This window comes from Rhinolophus sinicus, chromosome 2, assembly GCF_057876585.1.
Source record: "Rhinolophus sinicus isolate RSI-liver-muscle chromosome 2, RSI-T2T, whole genome shotgun sequence".
Classification (NCBI taxonomy): domain Eukaryota; kingdom Metazoa; phylum Chordata; class Mammalia; order Chiroptera; family Rhinolophidae; genus Rhinolophus; species Rhinolophus sinicus.
In genome coordinates, this window is record NC_142502.1 from 139493249 (window position 1) to 139513138 (window position 19890).

Consider the following 19890-nt stretch of genomic DNA (forward strand, 5'->3'; position numbering starts at 1 on the left):
CTCTATGACCAACTCCTGGAAAAGACCAGCCCTTGGGGAGGAATGAGATTTCTGACCTTGGGGCTTACCTGAATCTGGTGAGGAGGGAAAAAGAACAGGAAGAGGTGTTGTTTTTATGGAGGTGGGGGGCTGGGGGTTCTGGTGTTTTGTTTCTTAATGAAAAAGAAATTAAAGAATTGAATGGAAGATTAAGTTACAGAGAAAAGGCCATATGGACTAGATCGTATTTCCAGGATTCAGGTAATAACATAAGTTTATCTGAGTTTTCTGGGAAGAAAGCACTGTTCTGGATAGGAGCTTGTAACAGCAGAATGCTTTCTGGCCAAAAGTTGGGTTTTGGGGCTTGGGGTTGCTTTTGGAAAATACAGCAAGTCTGAAAATAGACTCACAATAAAAAACGCCACTTCAATCCAAACCAGAGAAGCAACCACCAGATTCCGTAATGTGTTTGGATTGTACAGTAGGCCGATGCCTTTGACGCAGCTCACCCAGACTCAGGCAAGGCCCGTCCCCAACACAGGGGACAACTGCACCAGGTGCACACACGCACACGTGCATCCACACACACAGCCAGCCGCCCCCGGCCAACACAACGCACACACATGCGCACACACACCCTGAGCTACGATGAAGAGATCACGCTCTCCCCCAAACCGCTTCCCCACGGAACATACCGGCGGTCAGGGCCTGAGAGGCCCCTCCCTCCTGGCCCTGCCGGCGGCTCCCTTCCTCTCCTCTAATTCTCACAAGCTGTTTTCTTTAGGCCCAGGGAACTGGCGTGCACTGTAATGGCTCTGTGGCCTGGGGGTTTTCCCTAGTCTCTCATTAGCCTCCTGGCTGGGGGTGCCATGGGCATGACACCAAAGGACAACACAGTGGGAACCGCAGGGCCATGACTTTTTGGGGACAGAGAAAGGACAATTCTCTTTTTGGAAAGCCTGGCGTGTAGAAGGTCCTGGAGAGCAGCGTGTGGACCCCTGTGGGCCCCTCAGGTGTGAGAAGGACCACGTCCACACAGCAGGGGGCAGCCCGGCCCAGGGGTAAGAATCCGGCCTCGGGGACGCAAGCTTGGGTTCGAGCCTGGCCTCAGCTGCTCCCAGCTGTCACCTCAGGCAGGTCACTCAATCTTGGCAAACTTACCTCCTCAACTGTAAAGGAGGAGTCAAGCGAGATTGTGAGAGAAAAGTGCTTGCTGGCCACAGGGCCTGGTGCACAGTAGGTACTCAACACGTGGTAGATACTATGACTTCTCTCAGATGTCCCTGTGGCTGCAGCCCTCGCCTATTGCAAGCTCACAGTGGTATCCCCTGCTCAGGCAACCCTGCCCACTTCCTCTGCCTGGAGACCCTTCCATGCCATTCTACCAACCCAGGAGCCATCACAGCCTATCTCCCCAGAAACTGCTCTTCCCAGCCTCCTCACCTTTGCTTATGATCCTCTCCTCACTGGAATGCCCTCATCCTGGATTTATCAAAACCCCACCTCCTCCAGGAAGCCTTCCTGGCCCCTCCTAGCCTCAGGGATCTCAGGCTCCCAGAGCCCTCCCAGCCCCACCTGGCTGCCCTCCTATCTGCCTACAAGCAGGGCTGTGAGACATTTTGGGTATTGGGGGTGGGGGTGCAGGGAGAGGCCATGGTTGCTGTTAAACATCCTACAATGCACAGGACAGTCTCCCACGTCAGAGAATTTCCTACTCCAGTACATCATCCTGCTGAGGTTGAGAAACACTCCCAAGAACAGCACACACCGTCTCCTCCTCTTCCTCCCCCAGAGGAGACTGCCTCCCCCGAAACACATTCTCCCACTGTGCCCAGACCGAACTGAAGGAAACTGAAGAATCCAGTGACCCCGGAGGACAGCCACTGAGGCTCAGAACTCACCAGTCTAAGACACGAATCCTCATTTTTTCACACATGGAAGGAAACTAGAGAGGGAAGAGAGACATGTGGGTGTGGGAGCCGTTTGAAGAACCAGAAGCCGGGGATGTGGGCAGGATGCTGGGGCGGCAGGAGCCTGGGGCTTCGTGGGAGGGCCCACAGGGGCAAGGCTCACCATGGCAGGCAGCGTGAGGCTCTGGTTCCACTGAGGGTTGGCCGTCTTCTCCAGGATCTTGCTGCAGAGCTAGAAAACACAGAGGACAGGTGGATGGAGCAATGGAGGGACTCTGGACTCCTTTGGGGACCCAAAGCCAGCCAGTGGCCATTCTCTGTCATGCTGGCCACCTTTCAGGCCGGGAAGAAGGCCCTGAGAAGCTTGGGGTCCTGTGCAGTGGGCTCAGACACAGGAATATTTGCAGACACAAACAGCTCAGTGCTAGGTCAGACCTAGCTGGGGAATAGACCACCTGAATGCCACAGCCCTTCACCCTTAGCTCTTACCTCTGGCTGGAAATCCCCCTCCCCCACCTTCCATTATGGCCACCACCCTGAATGTGGGGGCCCTGAGTCCATACTGGCTTTCTCATAGGCCCTGCAGCACTCCTTCTGCCCATCAGCCCAGACCACCTGCTCCTTTGAAAGACAGTGACTCCTAGGAGTTTAGAGGTGGGGGAAGAGAAAGGGAGAAGGGAGCTGAAGGGCCAGGGCTGGGTCCAGGGCTGTGCACAAAGTGAGAGGAAAACTCAGTAAAGATACAAACCCCATAAGCCGCAGTCTGCCTCAGACCAGCCTGCTCTTCAGACTGGGCTTTCCACAAACCAGAAACCTAGCAGAGGTTGAAACCAGTCCCAACCCAGCAGCTTGTGGGCTCTGCTCTGCCCCTGGAGCCCCTGGAGCAGTGTCAGGCCTCATAGCCAGTCCAGGGCAACCTGAACGCACATGGGGACAACAGGTAAAGACTCGGTTTCAGGTATATAGATCCTGATAGGTTCGCATGTCCTACACATAAAAATAACGCACAGCCTTTTTCACAGCATCTACTATGGGCCCTGCCTTGTGTGAAGCATTTTACCTGCATTATCTCATTTAATGAGCATCTGGCTTAGATCAGGGGCTTCCATTTCTTCACGAGATGATGGTGCAGCCTCCCCAGGGGCCAAGACTTTGTCGCTATCCCTGCTCTGCCCTGTGCAGGCTCCTGTCCCCATTCTCCCCTCCTCCCTATGAGAAGAGCCCAGGAAAATGCTGGAGCAGGGATGGGTGCCAGGATGTGGCCCTTGTGTGATCAATCTGACAGAACAGTGGGCAGAATGGGACATAGGTTTCAAGAATGGGTATACAAAGGGCTGTAAAGCACGTAAAAAGATGCTCAACCTCCTTCATAATGAAAGAAACACAAATAAAATAAATGAGATACTACTTCTCATCTATCCGATTCATTAAAATCTCTAAGGTCTGACAGCCCTCTATTGGCAAGGCTTTGGGGAAACTTGACCCCTCCAGAGGGCAGTTGGCCACTATCTGTCAAAATTACAAATGCAAATACCCTTTGACCTACCGGCTCTGCCTCTAGACATTTCTCCTACAGAAATACTTGCACATGTGCAGAACGGCATACGTGTGAGATTATTCACTGCAGCATGGCTTGAACTGGCGAGGATTTGGAACAACCCATGTGTCTACCAATAGTGCACGGGTTAAATAAATGATTGTCCATCCACACGATGGAGTACTATGCAGCACTAAGAAGGTGAGGACTGCTGTGTGATGAGACAATCTCCAAGTTATCTTATTAATTGAAGAGCTAGGTACTGGGGATGTCATGTCTAACACATTGACTATAGTTAACACTGCTGCATGGCATATTTGAAAGTTGTTAAGAGATTAGATCCTAAAATTTCTCATCACAAGGGAAAAAATATGTTTTTCTTCTTTGGGGAGTATCTACAGAGATGATGGATGTTAACAACTTATTATGGTAATCATTTCACAATATATGTAAGTCAAGAAGTCATGCTGTAGGATATAAATTTGTACAGTTTTGTATGTCAATTATATGTCAATAAAACTGGAGGAAAAATTAAAATTGAGGTGCAGAAGAGTGAGTGCAATGTGCAACCATTTGTTCAAAGGGTAAAAGCTAAGAATTTATAGTCGGATATGCTTGTGTATATGTATAATGAAACCAGAATGATGCAAAGGAAACTAATTGCAGTGGTTTCATTTGCAAGGGAGGACAGGAAATGATGAACTGTTGGATGAGTATGGAGCAAGAGGGAGAGTTTGCATAATAGATGACAGACAGAAATATATAGGTGATAGATGGATAGATAGATAAATGATAGATAGATTGATTGATTGATTGATTGATAGAATAAATAGATTACCTAATTCAAAACTTTGATGAACAAAATTTTAAAAGGAAAAGAAAGGACCCTACCCAGACACAGCTGAGAGGTGCTGCTAAGTCGTGCCTCAGCTCCCTGGAACAAGAAGGCACAGGTTGCCCCACGCTCGCACGAGCGATGCAGGGAGTTGTAGGCCTTCTCCACAGCAAGCGAAGCGCTTGACCTGCCTGCCAAGGGCTCCCTCTGAGAGAGGCACTGGGATGTGGGTCTGGGAACGTGAATAGCAGCTGGAGCCATGGCCACCCTGACGCCGGCACTGTCTCTGGTACTAGAAGTCCCCACCAGCCTTCCCACACCTGTTACTCCCCACACTCGGCCAAGGCAGCACCAAGCTTCCCCTCCTCCTCTGTCTCTAAGTCTGTTTTTTAAACCGTCCTTCACTTCCTCATGGAGTGTAATTAGTACAACCTTGCTGGAGGGCTATTTGGCCACCTTTATCCAATACTTAAAAATAAGCAAGCCGTCTGACCCAGTTCTAGAAACTTCCCAATAGAAAAGCAATCAGAGTGTTGACAAAGATTCCTATACATTGATTTGTCACAGAGCTGTTCATAAAATAGGAAAACTGCAAGAACAAAAAGGATTATCCAAAAATAGGTTAAATTTCACATTATATTCATCTAATGGAACAGTATGCAGTTGTCATGCAGGGACTCAGCTCCCGCTCCCCACACAAGAACGCAGGACACAGTGAGGCCAAAAAGGAACACCCACAGAGCCATGGATAGGGGAGTCATACCACTATATTCTCCATGGGGGCTGGTCGAGACACAAAAGCAAACATCCGCCAGTACCCCAACAAGGGGTCTTCCTGCCCCCAGTCTCGCTGGTGGCCGGGCAAGACACAGGAAGTAGGATCAACACAATCTGCAATCTGCCATCTGCTTCTCTGCCAACCAACCCCCCAACGTAGCCACAACAGTTAGATTAGTGGCTAATGGCTAACCAGTAACAACTGATGGCCACCCAGCCACTGCGGATGGCCGTCTGATTACAGCTGATGGGCATCTAATAACCGAGCCAGCACCTTTCCACGTGAGGCCGAGAGCCTGGAAGCTGCTCTCTGGGACTCTGTCCCCACAGCTGTCATCAAAAAATTGATTTCAAAGGCTATTGAGTAACCTAAGAAAATATTAGATGATAAAAGCAGTTACCAAACTGCTTTTAGGTACAGTTGATTCTCCTTATTGGTGGTAGTTACACGTTCTATAAATCACCAAGAACACTGAATTAGCAAATACTGAACCATCGCTCCTAGGGGAAATACAGCCTTAGGTTCCTGCCAGCCTCTGCCACAACATTCTTGTCAGCTCATCAATACATAACCTTGTGTGTGGGTCTGTTTAAAGATACCTTAGTTAATATATATTATTGATTCATTAACATTGAATTCATGGCCACAACCTTGTAACTTGTGCCTGAAATGAAGCTCATCTAACATGCATTTTCTCCATAAGGCATGTCTCCACCCGCTTGCACTTCCGCACACTAGAAAGTATTTCAGCACTACACTCGGGGGCCGTTTTAAACAGTGAAATCACCAATAAAAAGGAAACAACAGTAAAGAACATGACACGAAGTAGACCAAGAAAGGGGCACTTATTTACGGGATGAGAGCTGACGCAAGAAGGCAAAACATCATGGCATTGCAACTCAGCTGGCAACACGCCAGTCAGCCAGCCCAAATTTTTTGTGGCTCCGCACCTGTGATTGCAAATGATCACGAAAGCACCTGAGTACGATTTTGAGGTTACAAATAAATTTTAACGAGCGGGCAAATTTGCAAATATCCATACATAATCTGCAAATAATGAAAATCAACTGTAACTTGAATCTAATTTTTTTCCAGCAGTGGGAGGGGCGGGGGTTGCAGGTGGGACAGACACGGGGAGTGAGAACTACAGAGAGGAAAACATACTAGCAGGAAAGATACACAAATGTTAACAGTAGTTATCTCCAGGATGGTGTAGGGTACAGAAACATGGTTATTTTTTTTCTTTCTTTCAGTTTTTCTGATTATTTTCAAATTTGGGGTACAACGAATAGGTTTTATTCTTACATTTAGAAACAAAAAATTGTTTTTCAAAGTCCCCCGCTCTGCCCTCCAAATATCTCCACTTTCCTTCTCTTATATCTCATGAAGTGTGAGTGTGTGTGTGTGTGTGTGTGTGTGTGTGTGTGTGTGTATGCACATATCTCTCCCTCTCTGCCTCTCCACCTCTCTCTCTCTCTCTCTCTCTCTCTCTCTCTCTCTCTCTCTCCCTCCACCCCCCAGCAGCTTGCCCAAATCAGACATGGGTCACATCTTAGATAATAGTGCCACCAAGTGTCCATAAGAGGAAATGCAAAGAGGGCCAGGCTGGGGTGGGTGGGCACAGAGGACAAAACCCCAGGGCTCTTCAGATTAGGATGTAACTAGAAAAAGTGACACACAAGCAAACTGAGAGAAAGAGAGATGGGCAGAATAAGACAGACAGTAACGGTAGCAGAGAGAGTGGGAGGAGGTCACAGTGAGGTGTCTGGGGGAACAAGAAGGGGACACAGAGCCCTGGGGACTACCAGGTTAAAGCTTTCAAGAGAGAAGGTCTCAACTGCCTCCTTCACAATCAGCCCCTTCCTTCTAGAGGGGAAATGGAGGGTGCAGCTTCTTGCATCAGCCCAGCCACCAACCAGCTTTATGTAGCCCCTTACTTTAACCAGGTCCCCTACCTCCATCACCTCCTCCAGACATCTGCACCTTCCTAGACAAAAGCCCCAGGACCAGACAGGGACATCTCAGAACAGGAGAAGATCTAGGGAGATCAAAGTTCTGGCAAGCACCCAGGAGCAGCCAGGAGCCCCAGAGCTCTGAGACTTAGCTCCAAGGAAAGCCATTGAACTTGATGGCAGGTTGGTCTTAGCTGTAACCATCATCAAAGCACCCTACCATCCCTGGGAATGGGGGATAAAACATCTCAAGACATGACTTTCCCATCTATCAAATTGGGGAAATTGGTCCCAGGCCTTGGATTAAATGTCCTATAAGACTGCCCGGCAAGCCTTCCTGCTTCCTCCCTTTCTTCTTTTATCCTGTCAAAGCCCCTCCTGAGGCCAGGAAGAGGGCATTGGACCCTGAACCCAAGCCCAAACCCAAAGTGCACTTGGGTAAGGCCCACAGCAACATTTATACCTGTGAGAATGAGTTTAAAACCGGAGTTACCTCTCCCACATACATTGTCATGGAGACCCTGTTTTAGACTGGGGATAGCAGAGCCAGCGTGAACCGGTTCCCAATGGCCAACTTCAGGACAGTTCATCCATCTAGCACAATAATGACTGATTTTAACACACCAAATTCATAACAGTATTGAGGTCCATATTAATACTCAAAAGAGCAGAGGGGGTTGAAAGCTCTTCTTTACAGAAAAATGCCAGCTAATAAAGGAGAGGAAATGATAAAGAGAAAATCACCACTTTGCAAGCCCAAGTAACTGACTTGTTCAGGCAAGGAGGTCAAGGCTGCGTGGACTGCTGGGTAAGAGGTTGCTGGGATATAGGATATCCACACAGCACCAAGATATTATTGCCCACAGGTGACCTGCAAACTACAAAGGGGAGCGTGTACTTTGACAAGGGAGAGACCTGGAAACACCCCCTTAATCAAGTGATCAGATAATCATCACCGATGAGGGGACAAGCTGACATTATTGCTTCCGGTTGTGATGCAATATGATGTATGGAAGATCACCTATGATGAATTCTTGCCAAAAGAGCTAATCTGAAGGTAATCTGTTCTCTAGAACTTACTTTCCGTTTACAGGAAATACAGGGGCCAGAGGAACAAGTTAAACAACACCAGAAGAAAACAATCAGACAAATTCAGAACATGGACAAATGTCCTGGGCTTTCCAAAACTTCAGGGTCGTGGGGTGGGTGTGAAAGACCACTACAAAAGACACTAAAGACGTATAACCACCAAATGCAGAGCACGAATTCCAGTTTGGCCTTGCATCAGAACAAATTTAAACCAGCTCTAAAAGAAATTTGGGGGATAGTCAGAGAAAAATTATATGCATCAGTATCTGACAATATTAGGAAATAATTGTTCATTTCTAGATGTGCTAATGCTACTGTGGTTATAAAGAATGTTCTTTTTCTCAGGAGATGCATGCCGGAGTCTGTAGAGGTGAAGTCGGCAACGAGGCTTCACATGATTCAGCCAGGAAAAAAAGAAAAGTAGCTACATAGAGAGAGAACAAGTAAACCCACAAAATGTTCATTGTTTAATCTAAGTGGAGGCCATACCAGTGGGTGGATAGTCACTGAACCATTCTTTTCACTTTTCTGTTTTCAAATATTGAAAATAAAGGGTTAGAAAAAAAAAAATGTCTATTATTTACACATAAGAGAAAAAAACGGGAAAGATAGTCACCAAACATAAACTTTGTATGGTAGCTTATGCGTAATTGTATTTACTTTTTTCTGGGGTTTTTTTTAATTCTTTAATAAATATGTACATCAATAATAAAAGAAGAAATAAAAGAGACATAAAACAGGGGGGAAGGCAGTCTGAACATGGGGGCATATGCGTATCCAAGGCCTTTCCCAGTTCCTGAAATCACACCTGGGCCTCAGGGACGAGCCCCCCGGCTGCCAGGCTCCCTCCCCGGACCTCAGAGTCCCCTGTGGTGGTGGAAGGGGCAGGCCGACCCTGCTTCTTTCCAAAATGAATCTAAGACGAGATTAACTAAAAGGACAGTTGCAAAGTGCTGTGTGAAGAACCCTCACCACCTCCATCAGCACCCTCGCCTTTTAGGGCTTATTGTTAATTTTTTTAAACTCCTCTCCAATTGCCCTGCACTGCTGGGTTGTTCTCCCCTTCCCTCTCTCTGCCTCTAGAGCAAAGGGGGAGCCGGCTGCAGGGCCCCCACCCTCCATCCACCCAGCTCAGTTCTCAGCCCTCTCCTCTGTCCTGTTCCAATTTTCCTATTAACAGCCAAGTTATCCGACTCAACCCCTCCCAACCCTGGTGCTGCAGCAGGTGACACTCTGAGAAAGGTTGGCAGGACCTGGGACCTCAGAGGGCACTGATCCCACCTGCCAACTCCCTGAAGTCAGCACAGAGCTCAGAGGCTCCTCTGCAGGGGACCCAGGAGCCGAGCGGGAGCAGAATCTGTGTCCACCTGATGTCATTTGTCCACATGTCCAAGCATTTCCACCACAGTCTCTGCTACGAGCTTATGGAGTAAGTAAGAGCGGTTCTTATTTCCCCATAAGTCAGAGAAACAGGTGCTAACAAATACTGGGATAGAACGCAAAACGGGCTAAAAGAACGCCATGCATACAGTGCCCGGGACCCTGAACTAGTCCATCAGACCTGTGGGGGTTTCGGAAGCTGGACACTGAAAGATGCAACACTTTGGGGGAAAACACCAAAGGACACCAAAGTGCACATAGGGAAGATGGGGGAGGACACACGGCCATTATGTGAGCTACGTGGTTTGCACCATAAACAATAATAGAAACAGAGCCACTTTAAAATGGAGCCGAAGCTGCCATGCTACAGGAACTGCCATTGACATCTTATACCCCAAACCTTGGAATGTTAAAACAGGGCAAAACAGGACTGGACCTAAGCAAACTTGTGCCCCAAAAAACTGTTTGCAAAGGTAACAAAAAAGCAGTTATTATGACTACTAGACTGATGACTACTGACCAGAAAATTAAAAACATTATTTAAAATTAACGTCACTATGTTATGTTACTCCATTGGTGTAATTGTTCCCCTTCCCTTTCTTATAAATACCCACTGCCTTTGTCTCCTAATCAGTACATTATTTGGGCTTCTGCCCGAATCAATGATGCCCAAATAGCTTCTTCATCTCAAAAGCCTGTTTGACTCTCACTTTAAAGGCCCTTTTTAAGTTAATATTAAGGTAATAAAATAGTATTCACTCAACTCCATGGCTCTGAGCCAGGCTGCAGCGCTGCATCTGCCCAGGAGGGGCGCTGTTTTCTCACTCACACAAAGACTCTGTGGGCTAATACTGACCATCTAGACAAGGTGAGAAGTTGGGGCAGGACCTAGTCAGTCAGGCTATGCGTTTTGAACTTCATTGTACAGACAGGGCTGTGTTTAGGTTAATTATTCTGATGGCTTTCTATGGGAAGAGCCAGAACAAGAGAAGGGACCCCAGGCTGCTATGTGGTCCTGGGAAGAGATGTCAGTGGCTGTGGAAGCAGAGAGGAGGAATGGGCCTCAAGACATGTTTGAAATCAAGAGCCCTTAGGGGTGGCATGTTTGCTGTAGGGAGGTTTTAGAAGAATGAAGAATTGAGGGCAGCCAGTGAGCTCTGTTGGTTAGTGTGGTGCTAATAACACCAAGGTTGCCGGTTTGATCCCCGCATGGGCCACTGTGAGCTGCACCCTCCTTAAATAAATAAACAAACAAACAAATAAATAAATAAAAGACTGAAGAATCAAGGCAGGCCCACATTTTCTGTCTTTGATGGTGTGCCCAGTTAGGATGGAAGCTCCTGGAAGTAGACAGGTTGGGACAAAAGATGACTCTTTTAAAGGGCCCAAGGGGCAGCATATAGAGATGTGCAGAGACAGGCGTGGGAGGTCTGGGGTTGAAGGGCGGGTCAGAGTTAAACAGGGCTGTGGGAGTCCTCTGTGGAGAGGTGGCAGCTGAAGGCTGGGGGTGGCCTAGGCTGCTAACAAGAGCCTGTAGAGTGGGCAAACGCTGGGGCACACCAGTCTATGGGGAGAATGGAGGGAGGGGCTCAAGCAGAAATCACCAGGGGCTGGGGCAACAACCCTGCCTCTGGGCAGAAAGGTGCGCTGCCAGGAGAGGAATGTATGTGTGATCCCTAGGGCCCCCCCAGAGTGGCCTTTCTCTGCCCAACTCCTACCATACATTTTTTTAAAAAGAATCATTATGTTTTTATGACATTTTTTTTTAAAGTTTCCCTATCGATATGCCCTCACTTCCAGTTTCCATGCAATTAAATTAATTTTCCCCCAACTGTTCCTCCATCTATCCACTGTCCCTCTGTCCTCCCCATGTCCATCCACACCGAAGTGTCTATGTCAGACACTCCAGGCAGACCCTCCCACATGCGTGTGCACTGCCACCCACAGAGCTAGGCCTGTGTGAGTGTCTCACCTCTCGTCCCATGATCAGCCCCATCTGTGCACAAACGCCTCTGAGGGGGGGTGTCAAGGGCAGCGTGTGTGCCCCTCACCCTGTCCTGAGCTCTGCCCTCCCACAAGAACCTCCCCACTTCCTTGATCCTTACCATTTTCCCTGCAAAGCCGACCTCCACGAAAGGATCCACCAAGTTCTTCTTGTTACTGTCAAAGCCAAAGATCTGCTTCACGTTGTCCAACACGGCGTCGTCCACTAGAAAGACAGACACGCTGGTCACTTCCCACCTGCTGTCCCACCTCCAAAACCCCGACTTTCCACCTACCTGTCCACAGGCACTCTTGGGACTCCCTGAGAGAGACGTTGTGACACCCACTTAGCCCAGAGACTCCCAGGAGGGAGAACCGCAGCTCCTGAGGCACCACACGAGTTCCTTCCCCAGCCAACAGCTTGCCCACTGTCCCTGCTCTCAAAGGCTTTCAGACCAGGTCCACCAATTGATTGGTTAGAAATCTACATCAATAAGGGCAGTAAACAATCCAAAAAAGGATGGAAGTTGTTATAATAATATCCCATTATTGATGTCTGTTTGACATTTTCCTTTACACCCATTAGCACAGTGATTTACCTGAGGTTAACCAACAAGTCAATTCTGTTTGTTTTTTTAAGAAAAAACAAATTTTAATCTATGCTCCTCCAAATCAATATTTTACTGAATTAGCCATATTATTTACATATCTATTACAGATAGATATGTATGCATGTATGAATGTATGTCCATGTTATGTATAACTGTACATATGTATATGAATGAGAGAGAGGAGAGGGATGGTTAAAGTTTATATACTAGGTAATATCTACATGAATACAACAGATAACAGCAATTAACAAATATTTATTCCTATTTACCCATCTATTTTGTTTTACTTATATTTAAACAACATTGCAGAGAATTAGACATCAAGCACCTTCACCTCGAGCAAAGCAAACATTTCTAGTTCCCCGGCCCCCTTTGGAAGCTCACCTGGCTCACTCTGCGTAGTTTTAACCAATAAATGCAGAATGTTTGTAAGCATGTGTTTTAATGCCCATTTAATACCCATTACTTATTTAAAGGCTTGCTCCACAATTTTGGTTCAAGTACGCCTGTACAGAAGGAACCCATTTCATTAATTGATGTCATGAGTCAAAGCAGAAACCCTCAATTTGCTTTACGCAAAACTTGTAAACAGGGACCCAAATAGCAAAGGTTCACGCTGCGTGTGCTATGAGCAGGGATTGGCTTGATGATGCCCATGCAGGCTCCACAGACAGTGGCTCACAGCCCACAACACAACCAAACCACCTGGGAGACTTTCCAAACTGCCAGTGTTTGAGCCCTATCCCAAACCAAACCAATCTGAAGCCCTGGACGCGGGGCCCAGGCGTCTGTGCTTGAAAGCTCCCGGTGGATTCTAACGTGCAGCCTGCGTTGACACAGCTCTAGACTATCCAGTGTACTGTAAGTCCTTGCTTAACTTCATCAATAGGTTCTATGACTTTAAGTAACCGACATAGACCAAAACCAATTTTACCACAGGCTAATTGATCTAAACAAGAGTTAAGTTCGTACAGCATCTCATCAATGTTACCATGAAAGACGTTGTACAAAACGTTATTTGAGGACCTGCTGTAATTTCCCCAGCGTATACTGAGTACACAGGATGGGGCCGATACAGGGAAAGCCACTGTGAGAAACCAGGCAGTGGCTACACTGGCCTTCCTGAGAGGATGAGGACACGGCCACAGCTAGGGTGACCCACTGTGCCAGTTTGTGGCTGACGGAGTAGTTTCCCAGGATGTGGGACTTTCAGTGCTAAAACCAGGACAGTCCAAGACAAACTAGACACCCTTTCTCCATCTGTGGAGACACTGAGCCCTTCTAACATTCAATGGCTGCTTCCCTGGCCCAGGGTCTGCCAATATGCAGACCAGTCTTCCTCAAGGAGAAAGAGAAAATCAGTGAGATCCAGCCCTGAGCACAAAACAGAGGGGTCCAGATGGTGCTAGTCCCCAGTGAAAAGGAAGAAAATGGGTCCACAGAGGCTAAACAGCCAGACCAGGCCTAGAGGATGTTGAAATGGAGCCTAGGGACAGCTATTAGTCTCAAGATTTCTTGCATCTCCATAAACTCCCCCAGCAGTTATATTACTTGTCAGTAATTCTGATTGCTTTTCAGTTAAGAACAGTAAACACCCTTGGGAAACCTAGAGAGGAACTGAGGCTTCACCGGAGGGCAGAGTGGAGGGAGAGGTGGGCTGGGCACTGACTTAGTAGACCCTGCGGGGTCAATGCCAAGGGGAGGCAGGGAGGGAGCTGAGGGCCAGCCCCTCCACCTTCTCCCCTCCAAGGAGCTGATGCAGCCCAGTGCAGGCTCTGCCCTCCTACCCAGGGAGGCCCCGACTCACTCTGTGGTAAGTCCTCGGCCCTGAAGACCCTCAGGCAGAAGTGTGCGCCTCGGAGCGCCACGCCGGTGGGCCTGAGCAGGTTGCCTTCAATGTCTTCCTTGTCTTCTGCGGGGTCCTTTCTCTCCAGCTGCAACGCAAACCAAAGATGATTCCTTCAAGTGTTCTTGAGCGCAACATTCTCCCGTCCTCCACCGAAACCACTGAAATGGTGCGTTTGGAAGCAAGGCAGGTGTCACCCAGCTGCTTACTAGCCTGTGCTCTCAGGCAGGTCCCTCACCCTCAGGTGGCTTCCTCATCAGTGGAGACAATAATACCGACCTCACAGGCTGTTGGGAGGATCCACGTCAATACTGACGGACATGCACGGGGCTCATGGTGGGCATTCAAGAACATAACCGCCTTCCCACTCCACCCATTTAAAAGCAGTGCAGAAGTGACAGGTCTAAGCTGGCCACTCTTGTCTTCAGTGGTGGCTGATCGTTCACTCAGCAAGTGTTTCCTGAGTGACTATTCAGTGTCTGCACGGTGCTGGAGGATGAGGGATGCAGCCGTGAACACGGCAGACAGAGGCCCTGCCCCTGTGGAGCTCACCATCTTATAGGGAAAGCAGACCTTTAAGCAGGGTCTCCCATTCCACTGCCTATAATACAGACATGATGATGGGAACTGGAGCAACCATCCGGAACCAGGAGATGGAAGCCGCCTGATGAAGATGGAGCAAAGACCAGGAGCCTAGGCTTCTCATTCTCATCTCTGTGGAAGCACCGTGCCAATTCTGGACCGCCTACCCAGGCGTTTATGAGGGAGAGAAATAAACTTCTATCCGCCTTAACACCTCCTATTTGGGATATCTTTGTTACAGCAGCCGAACCTGTATCTTAATTCACAGAGGCCCAGGTAAGAGAGGATGGGAGCCTGACCTTAGACTCTAGTCTTGGGATGGGAAAGAGGAGAAGCACGCACTGAAGTTGTCATGCCAACAAGACTGGCCAGCTGTGTGCATGTGCACTGACAGATGTGGAACTGAGGGATGAAGAATGCAACTCAGGCCTCCGGCTTTGAGGATGAAGTGGATGCTGGTGCCATTTCCTAAGATGTCACCTAACACAGGACGGGGAACAGGTGTGAAGAGGGGGCAGCGGATAATAATAGTGGGTTTTCATATGTTAAGTTAGAGGGACCTAAGGAACACGTTAATGTGGCTTTATTACAAGGCAACTGAAGCAGAGCTCAGATGATCCAGGCTGGAGAAGAGCAATTTAGGAGTCTCAGGTAGACAGAGATGGGCACCTCGGCAGTGAAGGTCAAGGATACAGCAAAGAGGAGACAGAGGAATTGTATTAAGCCATTGAATTTGAAGAATCCCTTTTAAAAAAAAAAAAGGAAAAGAATCAAGAGAGTCACAAATGCTGAGGGAGGAGACAGTTTCAAATAAGACATGACTCTGGAATTAAACACTGTGGAGCAACAGAGCAGACGAATGACAGAGAAGCACTCCTAGGAGCTGGCAAAGAGTGAGCCTTAAGCAAGTGGTTTCAGGAAGGAGAGGTGGTGGGAATCATACTGAAGAGCAGAAGCAGTGAACAGCTGATAAAGTTACAGCAAAAGGTACTCCTTCCAGAAGTTGGTGATACCTGGAAGGAAGGTGAGAGGAGCTTGGAGAAGAGGAGTAGGGAGAAATGGGTGAAGGTAAGGGTGTGTTAAGACAGGGAAATCTTGAGCCTGGTACAGATGAGAGGGCTGGAGCCAGAGGAGAGGGGTGAGAAAAGAGACCAAGAAGAGAAGGTAGAACAAGATGGCGGAGGACACGAGCACATGGCAAAGGAGGCGGGGGGAGTGGGGAATGGGTGAAGACGAATGAAGATGGGGCATGAGCTGAGGAACAAGGGGGATTCAGAAGCCCACGTCATTCACCAATGTGCAGCCCTGGCTCTCTATGGGAGGATGAGGTTGGAGCTCAGGAGAAAGAGGAAAACTGAGAAACAGACACTGTGAGGGAATGGAATAAGGATTAAACTGCATCCAAGTAAAAGAGAATGTTGGCAACACCAATGGTAACCAGCACCTCCGGGTGACTTCTGCCCCCAAAACTGACCAAGGAGTGGTGTAGATAGTGTGTGAGGAGGGTGGTGGGGGACACGAAATATGCAGGAGACCTAGGGGCTAGTGAGAATTAGGATCATGACGTCCAGGCTGGGGGACGGGGACAGTGTGACAGAAGGAAGCCGATGGACTGGGAAACCAAGAGGGGTCGGGGGCTGTAACCTCAGTGAGGGAGAACAGTCATTCAGCAGGGTGAAGGAGGGAAAGAGGCAGAAAGACAGTTGTTGAAAGAGGGATTTCCAATCTCAGGATCTTAAAGGAAGTAAGATCAGATGTTGATGGCTCATCAATAAGGACACATCACACCTCAGAACAAAGACGGGAATCTGCAAGCCAGGATCCTCCTGGACCAGCTCTGCCAGGGCTGGGTAACAGCCCAGAGGACCAAAAGAGGGGAAATAACTAGTGAAGAAGCCTTTGAAGGAAGAGAGACAGTGTTGAAGTTGGGAAGGGCTGCTATGGCCTGGAGGCTGCAGTGAGACATCAAAAGATGGCTGCTCCTCCCATCCCAGAGACTGGCGGAGAGTTAGAGCGAAAAATAGGGGCTTCCCTCTGAGCTGGTTTGAAGAGGCATGGCTTCATTATGGAAAAACAAGGTTCTAATTAATAAGAAGAGGAGGAAGGATGGTTTTACAAAGGGATAATAGATTCAGAGATGCCATGTAGAAAGAGCAAGAAGGTACAACGGTGGACAGACAGGCTACAGAGGGACAGGGCTGGAGTGTGTGGGATGAGAGAGCAAGGACAGGTGCCCTGGGGCAGGGCTTGTCTACCAGAGCTCCAGCGGCCCCTGCACAGCACCCTGGGTTCTCCCTCCCCTAACCTTTCCACAGTGGCTTCCTGAGCCCTTGTCATCAGCCAGCTCTTCACCCTTGACCTCCTCATGGGACTTGCCCTCGGCCTCCACGACTACATGCACCTTTCCATGGGCAGCTCCACGGCCCACCACCCATCCCTGAGAGATCCCACTTTCCCTCCCCTGCCTCTCCCACTTCTGGCCACACCTTACAGCTGCCCCCACCACCACCCCACCATCTCTCCTTTCTGAAAGTCCACACCAACCTACATGGACCGCGCTCTCCCCCAGTTCTCACTGCTGTCATGCCTGGATGATTTCAGTGCCTGCCTCACCATTTGCCTAACTGATTGCCAATTCTCCCGTAAGATAATCCCCATCCATGTGGACAAGTCATTCACCAACACAGTTCCTTGTCCTCAGCCAACAGCACCTTAATCCCCGCGCCCCTTTAGCTGCTGGAGGCATAGCCCTCTCTGCCCCCTCCAACCCCCACTCACACAGAGCCTGGCACACTGCAGGTGCTCAACAAATGTGCAGTCCCTAATTTTTTGTCCTCTTCATCAGCTCTCGGCCCTGTCCTCCTGCATCCTCCATGCCCAGAGCCATCAGCCATGTCCGGATGCCCTGGTCACCTCGGCCCTGTGCTTCCACCTCTCCTGCCTTAACCACACCTCACAACGCCACCATCCACCTACCTCTGTTCTGCTTCTAGGCCACTGAGTATAACGAGGCTCTCCCACAGTCTCCAACCCAGAGTGGGCATTCTTGTGTCTGCTCAGAAACCCTCCTGTTTACATCTAATGAACCCCTCCTTCCTCTCCCACAACACCTATTCCAAACCTCTTCTCCTCTCCCCAAACATACAAAGATGCTGGTACTTCCCCAACTCTAAACATCTTTCTCATTCTACCACCTCCACTTATAACTTGACTTCCTGACCTGTAAAAGTGATGATGACATATTCTTAAGTGATAAAACTCAGGCTACAACACATTATATAGAGAATGATCTCACTTTGGCAAGATAGAAATATATGCAACAGATTGGTGGTTGCCAGAGGCAGGGGGTGGGAGAGTGGGGGAAATAGATGAAAAGGGTCAAAAGGTACAAACTTCCAATTATAAAATAAGTAAGTCATGGGGATGTAATGTACAGCGTGGTAACTAGAGTTAACAATATTGTATTGCATATTTGAAAGTTACTACTAAGAGAGTAGCTCTTAAAACTTCTCATCACAAGAAAAAAACATTTTTTTGGTAACTATGTAGGGTGACAGACGTTAACTAGACTTATTGTGGCAATCATTTCACAATGTACACAAATATCGAATCATCATGTTGTATACCTGAAACTAATATGTTATATGTCAATTATACCTCAATTAAAAATTATTTTAAAATACACATGTATATCCTTCTGGGAGTACATGCAAAAAGATATTAATAGCACCTCTCTCTGAGTGAAAGAATTATGAGCGATTCATTTTTCATTTATACTTTTCCACATATCCTACATTTCTCATAATTACGGTGTATTCTTTTAAATCAGAAAAATAAAGTTGTTTTTCTATTTGTTTCGTCCTCCACTATCAGGGGAGGTACTGTGAGGAGGACCCAGGGAAATGTACTCACAGGAGCTTCATCTCCAGGCCCCAAAACACAAAGGCTTGTTTTCAGATAGCCTCTGGCCCCAGCAGAGAAATCATCAGGGTCTGAGAGTAGCAGCCACTTCCTGAGATAGGCATGTCCTAAGAGAGACAACATCCATCAGTGATCACAGAATTTGGTGGGACCCAAGTCTGCAACCATATCCAGGAACCTGGGGCAGACTACATTTGGGTGAGATGAAGCACTAGCCCACTGGGACATGGGAACAGAACTCAAATTCTACAATAAAAGATGCTTGGAGTGTTCATGCATGCTTGAGTCAGACATGTTAACAGAAACCCCTGTAAAAGGCTGCCAAAGCCAGATGCTTTCCTCCCAGGAAGTGACCAGAGCAAACCAGAAACAAGGAGGATGTGGAGAAATCCTAAATTTGTCATCCAAATGACCCGTCCCTGTCAGAGGTGACCCCAGTTTCCAGCCACCCTTGCTTGGGGTCTTCCAGATTTAACATCCCGACTGAGCCCGTTGAGACCCTCGTGAGGGTTTGATCTCCCTGAGAGCCTGTTGAACCCAGAAGATGAAAGACTGCCCCTCCTTCATTCCTGCAGCTCTCACCTCCAAGATCACACTCTACATTCTAAAACCCCCAAGGAGGAAAGTGATTGTCCCCAAGCATCTCGATACCCAAAGTGCAAGGATATGGCCAAGGTGATGAGAACTCAACTCACGGGGTTCTCTGTAAATGGTGCCCACGTCCACCTGAAATCAAACAGAAAAAACACAAATTGAACTCTTGGCCCTGGAGTGCTACATAAAGTGGGGTGCATTATATCATCCCTTTAAAAATCATGTTTTGAAAGGAGAGCCCTTCTAGTTGCTGGAGGGGATGCTGCCCAATTCGTGAATCCCTTAATAAAGCCAATCAGATCTTCAAAAAAAAAAAAAAAAAATCAAGTTTTGAAGAACATTTGGAGACATGGGGAGACGTTCATCATTTGCTAGTACATGGGAAGTGGAATACATTTTGATCGAAGTTTGGTAAAGTATATCTGTGCATAGAAAAGAAAGTGAAAAGGAAATACAACATAAATGATAACTGTGTTCACTCTAGGTGGTAGATTTGGGTAATTTTTATTTTTATCCTTTCCTGTATTTTATAATTTTCTATAAAAATAAAATCATAGATTAGTGGGATGTCAATGCTGGAGGAGATTGTGGGGGGAAGGGCAAGGGATATATGGGGACTCTGTACTTTCCACTCAATTGTGCTATGAACCTAAACCTGCTCTAAGAAATATTTCTTTAATAATGGATTACTTTTATAATCAGAAAAAAATAATTTTTACCTTGTGGTCCCAAAAAAAGGCCACATACGAAAAGTGACAAGCTCAGGGGAGGCCCGCATGGTGGGCCCTACAAACTCAGAGATGGAAAGTAATCGCATAGGATGGTCTGAACAAAACAAACCCTAACTAAAAGTGAGTCATGGCAGGTAGTCACGTTCTAGGCCTGCAGCTTCC

At 47.8% G+C, this 19890-nt stretch overlaps 1 protein-coding gene across 23 annotated transcripts in view; it reads right to left on the reverse strand.

Moving 5' to 3' along the window:
* Positions 1-19890, reverse strand: part of DYSF (dysferlin) — a 200559-nt gene that overhangs the window by 126791 nt on the left and 53878 nt on the right. For all 23 annotated transcript variants that reach the window (XM_019718953.3, XM_074332153.2, XM_074332151.2 and 20 more), the window contains 6 exons: positions 19099-19129; positions 18395-18510; positions 13862-13988; positions 11566-11669; positions 2053-2121; positions 1881-1924 (listed from right to left, as the gene is read on the reverse strand). In XM_019718953.3, the coding sequence (XP_019574512.3) occupies positions 1881-1924; positions 2053-2121; positions 11566-11669; positions 13862-13988; positions 18395-18510; positions 19099-19129 (491 nt within the window). The remainder of the gene's footprint in view (positions 1-1880; positions 1925-2052; positions 2122-11565; positions 11670-13861; positions 13989-18394; positions 18511-19098; positions 19130-19890) is intronic.